Source organism: Hypomesus transpacificus, chromosome 22 (genome assembly GCF_021917145.1).
Source record: "Hypomesus transpacificus isolate Combined female chromosome 22, fHypTra1, whole genome shotgun sequence".
NCBI classification, from domain to species: Eukaryota; Metazoa; Chordata; class Actinopteri; order Osmeriformes; family Osmeridae; genus Hypomesus; species Hypomesus transpacificus.
The window spans coordinates 10,745,575-10,759,998 of record NC_061081.1 but is presented as its reverse complement, the minus strand read 5'-3'; the positions used below and the strand labels follow the sequence as shown (position 1 = coordinate 10,759,998).

Genomic DNA, 14,424 nt, shown 5'->3' with positions numbered 1-14,424 from the left:
CCCATACATGTGCAACGGAGGGGACTTCTCAAACGTGGTACCATGCATATAAAGACGAGGACGTGTATCACTGTCAGATGGTGGGCAATACCTAAACTGAGTGAAGTGATAAATGAAAAGGAGGAGCGTTCAAAACAATGCTCGACTGTGAAGAGAAATGATGAAAGAACCACAACTTCTCTCTTGTCATTGAAAGAATGAAGGATGACAGAACAAATAAACACAAAATTGAGTTTAAGTTTAACTTTTTTTTTTCTTTTTTTTTTTTACTGGAACCAAAGCGTGTTCTGAGCGTTCCTTTCTCTCCAATCTGACTAAAAAAAGCCATTGTCGTTCAACTTCACATGAAAGTCTAAAATAGCCAAGTACTGGATGAGTGTGCCTCAGTGTCGTCTCTCTCTCTGGGGCCAAAGTTGGCCAAATCCATTAAACTCCACATGGCCGAATACATGGGAGTCCAAGTAAGTTCTCCCTGAATACACACAAAGTTTAGACAAATGAAATGGGACTTTGAAATCATATGAAGCCCTACTAAGCTTGACACTGCTTGCACTGCACTGCCTTAAAAAACACAAATACTCCCATTGACCAGTACAATTGTTCCTCAAACGTCAAACCCCTGACTGATGTTTCTCTTACCTCAATGGCTTCTTTTGCTCTATTGGCTTTGGAAATCTCCAAAATAAAAGTAGTTGTTTGTTTGTCTAAATGGAAATGGTGAAAAATCCCAGTACTACTATCACCCTTCCAAATAGAAAACTTCACAGCCCAAACATAAAATATACAAAAATACCTTCACTGAAAAGCAACAAAACCATACAGACTACATAAACAATGACATTCTGGTAAACACACATACATACATAACACAAAAACCGTCAAAGTAATTTTATCAAAATAGGCGTGTGTAATATAAGGCACTATAAATCTAAAATCAAAATACGTATTTTATGCTGTTGAATTATGAGTCGTATCATTCATTTGTTGCTGTGACACATAAAAGGATGACATCGTATACAGACGAATATCGACTTCCTGGGTTGGTTCCATTGATTGGACACATTAAATGTTAGTGGGTACCATATTTATCATAGCACCCTTGTGCCTGGAAAGATACATTGTTTATGGCATAACTGTAGTTAGTGACTTATAAAAAAAAATATATATATATAATAGAACATCTAGTTATTATTGCACACTGAATCAGACAAGAGTGAAAAGTCTTATATTGGTGAGCATTCCAGTGAAAAATATACCCTCACCCTCCCTAACCTTCCCTCCTCCCTCCTCCCTCCTCCCTCCTCCCTCCTCCCTCCTCCCTCACCTTCCCTCCTTCCACCCTTCTTTACCTCCCCAATTGAAAATGAAAAAAACATATTTGTGAAGCTTATTTGGACATATATAAATACTTGCTTCTATCCCTCTACTTCTGTGCATAAATCTGTACTGTTCTGATATCTGGGCCTCTCTCTCGTCCATAGGTATACACTGTATACATCCCTGCATGGTGGGAGAATGGAGTTTGCTAGCAGCAGGTTCATACTTCCACTGTCCCTGTAACAATTCTAAATGGCTGCCCTGTGTGCACCTCTACTGACACTTATAGAATATGAGAGGGTTAGGAGGACAAGAGTAGCTAGCAACTCTGGAGATGGTGTCAAAAAAAGAGTGACAGAATACAGGAGAGTGACAGTCAATGACTGGGATTTGTTTCACACTGGTTTTGATTGTACACGTTTAAAACAGTACCATAGTTAAAAAAAACAACCCACACAACGTTGTCGGATACAAAAGAAACGTTTTGCCACCTTGTCCTCATATTGTTTAAGGGAACAATGTCACAGGTCAGTAAAAATGAAAATAAAATACATATTGTAATATCCAGTTTTCTTTTTTTCTCCAAAAAACAAGATTGACAGATCTATACAGTACTAAAAAACTAAATTAATATTTTACTTTGTGGTATATGTTCACATCTCAAAGTGAAACGGTTGAAATGGTGGTTATTATTATTGTAGAAAGAGAAATATTTTTCATTCACCAGAAACAACAGTCTGTTCCCACATAAAGACTGGGTGTGTCCTTTTTTCAAAATTTGGAGGTGTCTTATCTGCAACACTATGGTGTGTTCAGGGGTCTCAAGCCTTGCGTTGGCAATTTCTGATCTTCAAAAGTCTTTCAAAATATCTCCCACTTGTTCCTTCAAGTTCCTTTAACTGGTGAATCACCCAGAATGGGGGTTTTCTATATGTTTTTCTCAAAGAGAAATCCCTAAATATCCTGTCACTTTATGTAATCCGGTTCTAACAGTTTGTTCAAACCATGTAGGGTGGAGATGAATGTTCCTTCCATAACAAAGTGGTTTGGGCACTGAGAAACAGCACTGTGATGGAAATAAAACCTCCATTGTTTTCCAGGATATTGGATGGAACCGGAGTGGGAGATTGTTCCTCAACAAACTGATGACTGACCTGGTGTGTAGAAGGGGAGGGCGGGTGGTAGGAACAGGAGCATGGATGTGGCAGCTACCAGGTCAGACAGTTATTTATGGCTCACAAGAGGTGCTCTTTCTCGGGGGGAGGGGGGGGGGGGGAGTAGCCAGTGGTCCCCTCGTCCCTGGATAGTAATGGCCAGATCTCCAATGACACCCTGAGCCCTAGTGGCCCATACTGGAATGGAGGGACCCTTAGAGCACTGCGCAGGGTGCAGGGTGCAATTTGGGATGTGGCCGGAGAGACTATGTTGCATAGTGGTCAAAGCTACCCAGGTATTCCAGACTGGCCCGGTAGCAGAACTGGTACTGGTCCTGAAATGAGACAAAACCACATGCTATCAGCATGGAGCTGCTCTTCACTTCCTGGTTGCTGTGTGAGTGTATTGGTGTGTGTGTGGGTTGGTGTGTGTAGGTGCGTATAGGTGTGTGACATGAGAGAATGAGGTGACGGGAGGACACCGGCAAATATAGAGGAGTGAGTGTGTGTGTGTAAGGAGGAGAAACTGTGCGTGTATCTCACCTCTGTCTGTACCGTGGCAGGTCTCTGAGTCCGCAGCATCTTGACTGTCTGGAAGATGTCCACCACGCCCTCGTAGCGCATCCTCTCCAGCACAATGCTCAGGGTGATGAAGACCCCCGTCCTCCCAACGCCCGCACTGGACCACACACACACACACACACACACGCACACACAAAGACAAATATGACATACAGGTTATAAAAAGAGTCATAAAAAATAGGAAGAACTACAGTATCATAATGAATATGTTTTTTTATTTGTGCCGTTATGTTTGTACGTGAAATGCTACATTTGAAAGAATACATTGTAGCAGAGCCAACAGACAAACCACGTACCCTCACACCTTTCCCCTACCCCCGACAAGGAGAAAGGGGGTTTCCCCCCTTTGTCCTTATCTCCAGAGCAGAACCTTCAAAGCTTCTGGCCCAGCATGGGGCCAGAAGGTAGACCAAAATAGCCTTACAGTATGCAGACAAAGGAGTTTAAGGAAAGACTAACTTTTCTGGATTTACAAACATATGCTCAAGGACTACATGGCTTATGGACACTATTTCAATGACAGTAGTTGATGTGTTATAATGTATGCTTTCCCTTTTATGCTGTGTTGATATAATTTGATGTTTTAATGTAACTTCCTTTCCTGTTATGATAAATCAGTTAATCTTGATATCAAAATGATTTTAATCTACAAACTAAACCATTTATTAATGTTGTATTGTTATATTTTGAAGTATTAGAAATACATGGACATTTGAAATAGCTGAACTCTGAAAAGTTGTCAACTACTTCACACCCATACGTCAATCTCAGGATGGACGCCCAGGTGGGTGTAACTGACCAATCAAAGAGTTCACCTCCAAAAGGATACCCCCCTTTCGCAAGGATTATAAAACCCTGACGCACAAGCAAACCTTGCTTTTTCGCAAGGATTCACCGGATATTTTCGCGACATATCTGACCTATCCTTCTCAATCAGCAACTCACTGGACCACCAGGAACTTTAACGAAAGATTCCTTTGCTCTAACCGTTTGACAACGACGAACGGAACTTTGATTCTTCTTCTTCAAACTGACAACAGTAACTGCGATATTGCTACATTTCTTACTTGTGAACATTGGCATATTGTGATTTAATTTGTTACGTTTGATTTTTAGTTTGCAAATGTTTCAAGCTAACTTTCGTTAGGATTAGTTAACATAGACTCCCTCCATTGTTCTCCTGAAGCCTATCTCTCTCTCTTCCCCTCCCCACGCGCTCTCAACCCACCATCTAGTATTCCGCTCTCATCATAGTTTAGGACCTACTGTATACTGTTTAACTCAACTCACTCTCAACTAGCCTATAACTTCTTTGGTATTTGTTCATCATAATTACATTTTCTTAAATAAATCATTGTTTATAATACTCGCGTTATCCCTCACGTTATCTGATCTGCTCTACTTTCATGGAATTCGCTACTTAAGATTAGACTGATTATTACGAGTGTTATTATTCAATATTATTCAATAAGGTTTCCTCTGTCCCTTAAATAAATCAGAGGTGGTGCCCCCAAGAACTGTATACTTTATTATAAATTAAGTATTGCTAATCTTAACCGTGCAAACCACGCTACAACATATTTGAATATATTATAATACAAATATATTGTGCATTACTGTGTTCATGTTGTTACTGTATTTCAAACTGTATATGACATGAGGATGGACCAATGAAGCTCCGTGGGAGGTGGTTTCTTACCTACAGTGCACTGTTATTGGCCCATCCTGGCCAAACTGCTCTTTCGTTTTGTGCACTTGGCCAATGAAATCAATGAAACCCTCGCCTGACTTTGGCACTCCTTGCTCTGGCCAATCAGTGAACTGAAACTGACGAACTGTCCGTGATTGGCCATCCTGAAATAAACACATTTTCCAATTGGTATTAAAATCTATTGAACACAACATTCTGTCACAAACACACACACTTACACAACACACACACTCACCCTGGCATCAGTGACTTTGAACTCTCGAAGGATGTACTGGGGCATGTTGTACTCTGCCATTGGGTCCACCACAAAGTACTGGTATCGTGCTGAGCGCTCAGCTGGCCAGTACTGGTGACACTTCTCCTGCAGGGGGCGCACCAGTTAACAGACACACGATTATACATGGTACTATATAATACATGGTATTATATCCAGTATTGATAAAAAATTTTGTTGCCACATAGGGGTTTCAATGTATGCAAGTGCATTTGGGTTTGTGTGTACATGCGTGTGTGTGTGCTTGTCTGTCTCTGAGTCATAATCTGGTACTCGCAGAGCCCTTCTCTGTGAGACTAATGGTCATTGTCAGCCTGTAAGTGTGTGGATGGGTGTGTGTGTGTGTGTGTGGATGTGTGTGTGTGGATGTGTGTGTCCATACCCGTCCCATCTCCCTCAGCTTGGTGAGCATGACTACGATGGTGGAGTTGTGTTCCCAGAGCATCCGCCAGTAGTCCTCTGTAGTCTCAGCCAGTGGACCCTGGGTAGCAATATAGGCCCTCTGTTGCCTGTACACACATACACACACACACATGCACACACAGACATAGGTTGTTATGGTTACACTATCAAGCCATTCATAGGTATGAAGAGACCAATGTATTATGGTTCATTTCAATTGTAACTCTGACCCTTGACTACTTGGTTACGGGTCTACTCACCTGTATCCGTCTATGAAGCTGGCATTGATGTAGTCTGACCCCTCCACCCCTCTGATTGGCTGCAGACAGACTCGGGTGGTCTCATAGGGCATGATGTTGACCAACCGGTTCTTGAACTTGTTGCAGGGCAGGTTAGCGCTCACAAAGCGGGAGGTGTGCGCCATCGCGCTGGCCAATCGCTAAGAGGGCGGCAGGCAAACAGCAAACAGTGTGACATGGGGGATTCTAATGGCTGTAACACCATAATGTAAGAATGGTTTGGAAAATTTTGAAAAACCGTACAGAGGCATGAGCAAAAACCTAACTTGCATGTTACCAAGAAAGGGGCCCAGGACCCCTAAAAACCACAATGTTCTTTGTCGGTGGAAGGATGGTGGGATAGAGAGGGGGTAGGGGGTGGAGAGGAAGGAGAATGGAGGGAGGAAAGCCACAGGCCCCACACTGTCTCCACACAAACACACACACACATGTGAACCAGAGTTGATCCTGCCTCAGGAAACCCCCCAAGCGCAAGTAAATTCACACACACACACACACACACACACACACACACACACACACACACACACACACACACACACACACACACACACACACACACACACACACTGACCGAGGATTGACACTGGTGAAAAAGAAATGAGAGATCAACAGACGGCTAAACCAGGATGGAAGGACAGACTGAGAGTAAACCGCAGACAGAGGAGAGAAAGAAGAGGCCTCAGAACCCTCATCTGATCCTAACAACGTTCATGGGTTCCATTCTCTTCACCTCAACACAGACTGGGGCACATCCTCTCCCCACCATCAAAGACAGGTTACAATTGACTGTGTGTGTGTGTGTGTGTTGAGTGGGGGGTTATTTGGTTACCACTACTAAATCATCCAGACAGAACCAGTGTGTCCACAAAATTAACTATATTGATTGCAGACCTTCAACAAACGTCAACAGACCCTTTTGAATATGAAATTAAATTTTTCTGTCCAAGGCTGTTCTGTCTAGGAATATAGAGTATAAACAGTTTTTTTGTGTGGATTACTGAATGGGCATTCACTGTGAACCAGGCTACATACAATTACAAAGGTTTTACTATTCTATTCCACTGTATTTAATGTATGTGTATTAAAGTAGGTTATTTGATTCTGTTCTACATTTACATTTAGTCATTTAGCAAACGCTCTTATCCAGAGCGACTTACAGTAAGTACAGGGACATTCTCCCCGAGGCAAGTAGGGTGAAGTGCCTTGCCCAAGGACACAACGTCATTTTGCAAGGCCGGGAATCGAACCAACAACCTTCTGATTAGTAGCCCGACTCCCTAACCTGTTCTGGGTTTCGCGTTTTTCAGTTGGTTGTCAAAGTTGGCAACCTTCAGGCACACTCAATGGCATATTCAGTACAATACATTTGATAAATGTTACAACTGCCTAGAATGCTTGATACCTCGCACTCATCTGAGCCCACAGGTCAAACTTTTATCAGAACCTTCCGGACCATGTTCTACGCCGCATCCTCCCCCTCACCTTGAACTCCAGCTCCATGCCCGTGGCGTTCTCACCGGGCTCCATCTGGGTCAGCCGCTGGATGTAGGCGTAGAGGTTGCGTGCGGGCACCTCAGTGTTGCCGCAGGCAACCGCCTCCAGCAGGGCGTCGTGGATGAAGACGTACTGGTCCTCCGTCTGCACCATGTAGTTCCTCTGCGAGCGCATCAGGGTCACGTGACCGTAGATGTCCAGCGTCTTCTCCTGCTTGATGCGCTCCGTCATGGCATCGATGACGATGAAGCAACCCGTGCGGCCCACACCGGCACTGGAGGAGGGGTAGGAGGAGGGAGAGAGGAGGGAGGAAGAGATGGAGGTGGGGGGGGAGAGGAGGGAGGAGAGAGGAAGGGACAGGACAGGGGGCGGTGGAGGACAGGGAAGAGGAGAGGAGTAGGGGAGGGAGGGGTTTGGGAGTGTGAGGGAGAAGAGGACAGGGGGGAAGGGGAGGGAGGGGAGACAGAGAGAGAGCATGGTAACTAGTCATTCCTGCTGTGCTGGCTGTCTGAGGAAGGAGACTGACCATGCAGGTTTTTCTAAGTGAATGCATTTAAGCCCTGCATTTCCCTACCTTAAACTTTGAGTGTGTGTGTGTGTGTTTGAAACTGTGTGTGTTTGTGTACAGAGAGAGAGAAAGAGAGGGAGAGAGATGGATTATGAACTGGATCTGGAGCAGATGCTGGTTGTTATGGAGTCCTGTATGAGCTAATTCAATTTGATGGCTAATCCGGTTACACACTATCTCACTGGCAGGTTTCCTGTCCGTGTTTATGGTATGTCCCTCTGCTCAATTCCCATCTCTCTACTCACTGGCTCTCTCTCTTTTACACATGCACACGCTACTGCATTCACCCTTTCTCATTCACTATTTACTTCTCCCTCCCTCTCTTTCTCCTTCCCCTCTCTCTCTCTCTCTCTCTCTCTCTCTCTCTCTCTCTCTCTCTCTCTCTCTCTCTCTCTCTCTCTCTCTGTTTGATCTCTCTCTCGTTCCCTTCATCTTCCCTCTGTAATCATCTGATAACCGACCCATTCATGCTTCTCTGCCGTGTTCCAACTCCTGCAGAAGCACCAATCATTTAGACCGCCTTCTCATTTCAATAGTTTAAACTTGTGAACTCAGACGAAGTGGGCCCAGCTTAGTGCGTAAACAGTAAACAGTGAAATCCACTTATGGAAATGAACAACATTGCTGGTCTCTTGAAAAATAAAATATATATTTAGGCAAGAAACTCAGCAAGAAAGTGGAATGTGGGATTGTGAACAGATTTGTGGGTTTGTGGGTTTGTCACACGGGGTAAGTTTCTTCCTTTTTTTACATTCCTGTCCTGTGTGATTGTGTGATTGGTGTCTAGTACCTAGCTTGCTGAGATGAACAATAAATGAGTCCCATTGGGACATTAAAAGCAAAGCAAAGACAAACATTTCAGATTGTTTTGTTTGACACTATTGTAAAATAGGCCTACAGTACATGAATGAATGAGTTTGCCAGATTGGTCAAAAAACATTAGATGTGTGCACACACGCACGCACACACACACACACGGTTTCCCACCTGCAGTGGACTACCATGGGCCCGGCGTCTGGAGGGTTGCAGGCCTTCACCCTGCGCAGGAAGGCCAGGAAAGGAGTGGGATGCTCGGGCACGCCGTGGTCCGGCCAGGCTGTGAACTGGAACTGACGTACCTCTCGCTTCTCACTGGAGCCACTCTGTGGGGTTACACACACACACAGATGTATAAATACATCCACACACAATCGCACACACAGTGTTTATACACACCCAATCAGGCGTACACACACAGACGTACACACGTCCAAACAGAGCCAAATGATTGGACATACAGACGTACACAAATACAAGCAAACAAACACACACACCTTATAGAGGGCAAAGGTCCTGACGGAGTAGGTGGCTAGCTCCACTGTGTCCAGCAGGGTGACCTGGATGAGTCCGTAGGTCTCTGTACCTCTGCTGGGCCAGTACTGGTCACACTTCACCTAGAGAGAGACAGGCAACCGTGTGAGAGAGGGCAGACACACAAGACCGTCCCTACGCTCCACCAAAGTGAGGAGTGTGTGTGTGTTTGGAGGGAGGGGTGTGGGGAGTGTGTGTGTTTGGAGGGAGGGGTGTGGGTAGAGTGAGGCCTAGTTGTGCTGAAGGTACATCTTTATTTGCTCTCTTTGTAGGTCTCCAGTATTCTGATCTCAGATCTCCAATAACTTGCTATGGACTTTCAAAGAGGATTGCAAATTTATCAGTGACAAGATGATATCTTTCTTAGTAGCTACTACAGTAAGTGCTTATTTGATTCTTGGTGTACACAGCCTACATTTACCACAGCAAAATTGCACACCAAAACCCAACATGCTTCAGCACCACACTTCATCAAATTCCACGTATCAGGCGGACATATTTGTAGTGCTGTTACTGCCTTGGGGACCGCAGAGTTGGAGAGGGGGTTAAAAAAGATCCCCTGGAGGGGCCTTGGCAGAATCAGGCCAAACCAAACGCCAGGGTATGTGCTGATCTCTCCACTTTCACATCAAAGACAGGCAGGCCTCGCTCTGCATTCCCCTCGTCGAGACTGGGATTATGCCTTTGGAACGGGATGGAGGGCTGTAATTACTGTCTTTCACTGTCGTTTTCCCATCATGCCTGAGACACGGGCTGACTGTGATTATGGCTGAGTCCCACAGAGCCAGGCTTCTGACTGCCAAGGAAACAAGATGATGGAGCACACTCTGAGGCTTGGAGCGCTAGCTCCCGTTACCAACACTCACTGAAACAAACCCAGGGGCACGTTGTTGGGTTGTTTCACACTACGATAATTATGTTGCAGAAAAGCATTCAAATTCTTCGTTAGGTGTATGTCATGTTAGCCCAACTCTGTGCTTTCTCCAAAAGGAGGTAAGTGCTTGGAGTGGTATTTGTTTTTAAAGCTAGCTCCCTTGAAAAGTTGTAGACCTGATCTACAGCCTGCACTTGACCAAAATATCACATTGCTGCCTCGGGAAATTACTTTCCTCACATAACATGATTGGTATTAGCAGTGTAGGAAACACACATGCATGACATTACTATCGGTGGTATGAGTGCTCTTCAGACATACTGTGGTCAAGATACAAACTTTGTCGTGTGCTCGTGGGTGTGTCTGAACGTGTGCTTTCGGCATTCTCAGTGCATGTGAAGGAGAGGAATAAGCCAAGGAGAGAGGAGACAAAAAAGAGGGATGAGTAGAAAAACATGAACGAAACATTGTGGAGGAAGCAAGCGAGGGAAAGAGAGAGAGAGAGAGAGAGAGTGAGAAAGAGAGAGAGAGAAAGAGAGAAAGAGAGAGAAAGAGAGAGAGAGAAAGAGAGATCTTGCCTTAGAGAAGAAATAGGAAGGCATCTGGGGGTTCAAACAGACACAGAGACAGTTGGAAAGTTGGAAAAGAGAAAAAGCTTCAACATTTTACAGTTCATTCAGTTTAGTAGAATGTGAGAGTGGTTGAGGTTAAAGGAAAACATTTGTATTCTCAGACAACTTTACGACACCACCAAAAAAGGTTTAACATCATGCTGCAGATATTAAGAGTTCATTTTCTGAAGGGAATAAGGCTCCTCTCTAGAGAGAGTGGCGATCCCTATGTAAAACCATTACGTTTAAAGGTAACCCGACTAAAGGGGTTCTTCCTACGTAGCCTTGAGATTACTCCCACACAAGAACAATTTCCTGTCCACACTACTTATAATGCAGTCACTTCCACAGATGACAGCTGCAATCTTTCTTAACATCTATCAGAAATGTTCCCCTCAAAAGAAGTTCTAATCTCTGTTAGTGTTTGAGTTAGAACAAATGGTCACGAAAAAAGCTGATTTCCTCAAGAAATATTATTTCAAAATTTCTTTGTTTCATTCAAACAGAAATCCTTTTTATCTCTAAAGACACTTGATCATGACCCTTAAACCCTTTCTCGTTTACACAAGTCGCAACGGAACAAGATTCTACGTATATAAAGTTGTCCATTTTATCAAATTATTATTTTTGGTACAAGGGAGAAGGGGAGGGGATGGCAAAACACATTGCAGCAACATGGCAAAATGGCCGCCGGCAGTCCGAGCTCCCCTTACCCGTGACTTCTCCTCCAGCTTGGTCATCATGATGATGTTGGCCGTGTGCTGCTCCCACACCAGACGCCAGAAGTCGCAGAACGTCTCTGGCAGAGAACCCTGCGTGGCCATGTAAGCGTTCTGCCGCCGGTAGCCATCGATGTAGTTGGCGTTGATGTAGTCACCTCCCGGAATGCCTAGGCGAGCAGAGCAGAGGGGGAGGGGAAGGGGGGGGGGGAGTTAGCTACATTTGTATAACTGGGTAAGAGGTTGATTTGAGTGGCATGACCATGTTTGGTGTTGAATGCTCCTTCCGTGTATGTGTGTGTGTGTGAGGTGAGTCATAATCTCAGAGCATTTTGTGTTGTCTGTCAGGGCCTTAAAACAAGTTAATACCTGTTCATTTCAGCTCAACAACGACCCATGTGGATTGAGAACTATGGCTGCATCTTCGTAGCTGTGGGTGTTCTTAGTAAACGGCCATTTTCTTCTCTGAATCACTCTAAGAAGATCATCACCCTAATCTCTCTGTACTGGGAGTCTTGTCCCTTTGAATGGAAGTAGGATGGGAATCTCTGTGTAAGACCCGGGTGACAGTACTTGTCCTGGAGGGGATTGTTTGTAAGCGTGCGCATGTGTGTGTTTGTGTGGATGTGCGTGTGGGGGATGAGTGTGTGTGTGGAGGTGATTCAGGATCAGTCCTAAGACCATAATCCCAAAAATCACAGAATCACTGCACACGCACGCGCGCACACACACATCCACACACATCCACACACACACAGACTGTAGCCCTGACCTTATTCTGAATAGCCGGAACCCTTGGCCAGAACACTGGGAACTCTCTTGACTCTGTGAAACTCTCTGAGGACAGTTTATAAAAACGACCAAACCCAGTCTAACTGCTGGCCCATTTCATTTACAGAGGCAGTTTTCTTCTGTGTCAGCTAACATTACTGATGAGCCGGCAAACTGACAACCTGCCCCCAACTAACCTTACGCTCCCAACATCTGGTCTCCCTCGCGGACACACACACACACACCGCATTAATATACACACACAAACACTCCAAATGACAGTGTATTTTCCCCTCCTGCCTTGTTTGAAGCAGCCGAAACAGAAGGTAGGAAGGGCTAGAGGCATGGTGATCAACCGCGGGCATGAAACTGGCTGCTTGGCTACAAACTTTGATGTGCCACGGCTTCACTGCACGGGAGAAGCTGCTCGGTGCAGACACAAGATAAAACAAAGGCGCTAAGACAAGCCTCCATCACTAGCTACTAGTGTGTGTGGTGTGTACGTGTTTGTCAGTGTGTCATTGTGCATTTGAATATGCTTGCGTGTGCACTGTATGCGTGCGTGAATCATTGTGTGTATGTGAGCGAGTGTGTGTAAGTGTCTTAGCATGTGTGTTTGTGTGTGTGTGTGTATGTTAGTATCTGTGAGCATCCTGTGTTAGCATATGTGTGTGTTAGCATGTGTGGGTTTGGGTGTGTGTGTACTGCTGAACTGACAGAAAGACAGACAAGCAGAGCTCCAGGATTGGTGGGGGTGGAAGGGCTGCTCACACATGCTCTGCCTAGATAAGGCTCATCTGTCTGGGCTCAGCCTCCCACTGAATCCCCTTCTCCACTCTCGAGCTGCCAGTTACCCTGACTGCCTGGGGCTTTTCTGAGCTAGGTGTGTGTGTGTGTATGTGCGTGTGTATGTGTGTGTGTGTATGTGCGTGTGTTTTTAATGCAGAAAGGTTTCCTTTAGTACCATAATTACATTAGACTTCACAAAACCTCAGTACTCCACATTTTGTCTCCTTTCTTGCGGCATCTGGAATCTGGTTCATCTTTACTGTAAGTACAGTCAGACATTTTGTGCCTGGTTTCCTCCTTTAGCATTGGAGGTTGAGGAAACGTCCTTACCCTCAATGCTGGAGAGCATGACGCGGGAGTGGTCGTATGCGATGACGTTAGCGTAGCGGTTCTTTGGCTTGTTGACCTCCAGGTTGGAGTGCTCCCAGGTGAACTGCTGACCGGGATCTATCGACTGAAACACACACACACCAAGTACATTAGGAGACTCCTAAAAGTCATCCATTGGGTCGATTGCCATTGGTGGTCAAAGGGTCAGAGCTGTAACTGTTGTTTGACCAGAGTTGTTAGTTGGGGTAGATGGTAATTGTAGTTTAACCAGAGTTGTTAGTGTGGGAAGATGGTAATTGCAGTTTAACCCACACAGTTAGTGAGGGGAGATGGTACTTGGAGTTAACCAGAGCGGTTAGTTGGAGGAGAGACAGACATGAGGTCATTTCATGGACTCCAAATGGAAGGAGAGAAGTAATTTGGTCATTCTAAATATTTTACCCTGTATAATTATGGTTTGGTTGAAGCATATGGAAGACTGGGGGGATTGGAAGGGTGCGTGTGTAAGTGTATTTGTGTGCGTGTGTCTGTGTATGTATGTGTCTGGGGAATTGATCTCTATTTACTGCTCACTATCATATGTGTCTGATTATGACACCGAAATCACCCATAATTTCTCTCCCTATCCACTTCTCTTTCTTTCTTTCTCTCTCTCCATCCTTTTCTCCTAAGGGGTTAAAGCTGGACGAAGTAAACAGTCATGCAGAGAAAATGTATGGCTCTTCTGTCTGTGTCTAACTCACACCACAATCTCCCTCCCTCCCTCCCTCCCTCCCTCCCTCCCTCCCTCCCTCCCTCCCTCCCTCCCTCCCTCCCTCCCTCCCTCCCTCCCTCCCTCCCTCCCTCCCTCCCTCCCTCCCTCCCTCCCTCCCTCCCTCCCTCCCTCCATCATTTTTTCCGCTGCTCTCTCTCATTATTCTCTTGCTTCGCCTTCTCATTTGTCAATCCACCATTTTCTCATCATTTTTCTCCCTCCATACCTCTCCCCCTCAAACCCATTGTTTGGTCGATTAGGCCCTTAGGGTCTGTATGAGATTCCACACCCAGCTATAGTTGGATATAGAGAAACATCAGGGAAGCACATTGCCCTCTAACCTCTTGGAGAACACCGACACTTTCTTTTCTGTGGCTAGCTTGTTCTGAAATAGTAGAAGGGATGTTTTGTTTTGGTGGATG

General features: G+C 45.1%; 1 protein-coding gene across 1 annotated transcript in view; it reads right to left on the bottom strand.

Annotated features, from left to right (window-relative positions):
* Positions 1-1,325: 1,325 nt before the first annotated feature.
* ptprdb (protein tyrosine phosphatase receptor type Db) overlaps positions 1,326-14,424 on the bottom strand; it is a 79,523-nt gene continuing 66,424 nt past the window's right edge. Inside the window, exons 34-44 of the mRNA XM_047044443.1 lie at positions 13,249-13,372; positions 11,353-11,528; positions 9,118-9,237; positions 8,792-8,946; positions 7,225-7,510; positions 5,701-5,879; positions 5,421-5,547; positions 5,000-5,125; positions 4,753-4,907; positions 3,015-3,150; positions 1,326-2,806 (exon numbers count right to left, since the gene is read on the bottom strand). Of these exons, the coding sequence (XP_046900399.1) occupies positions 2,738-2,806; positions 3,015-3,150; positions 4,753-4,907; positions 5,000-5,125; positions 5,421-5,547; positions 5,701-5,879; positions 7,225-7,510; positions 8,792-8,946; positions 9,118-9,237; positions 11,353-11,528; positions 13,249-13,372 (1,653 nt within the window). The 3' untranslated portion in view covers positions 1,326-2,737. The remainder of the gene's footprint in view (positions 2,807-3,014; positions 3,151-4,752; positions 4,908-4,999; positions 5,126-5,420; positions 5,548-5,700; positions 5,880-7,224; positions 7,511-8,791; positions 8,947-9,117; positions 9,238-11,352; positions 11,529-13,248; positions 13,373-14,424) is intronic.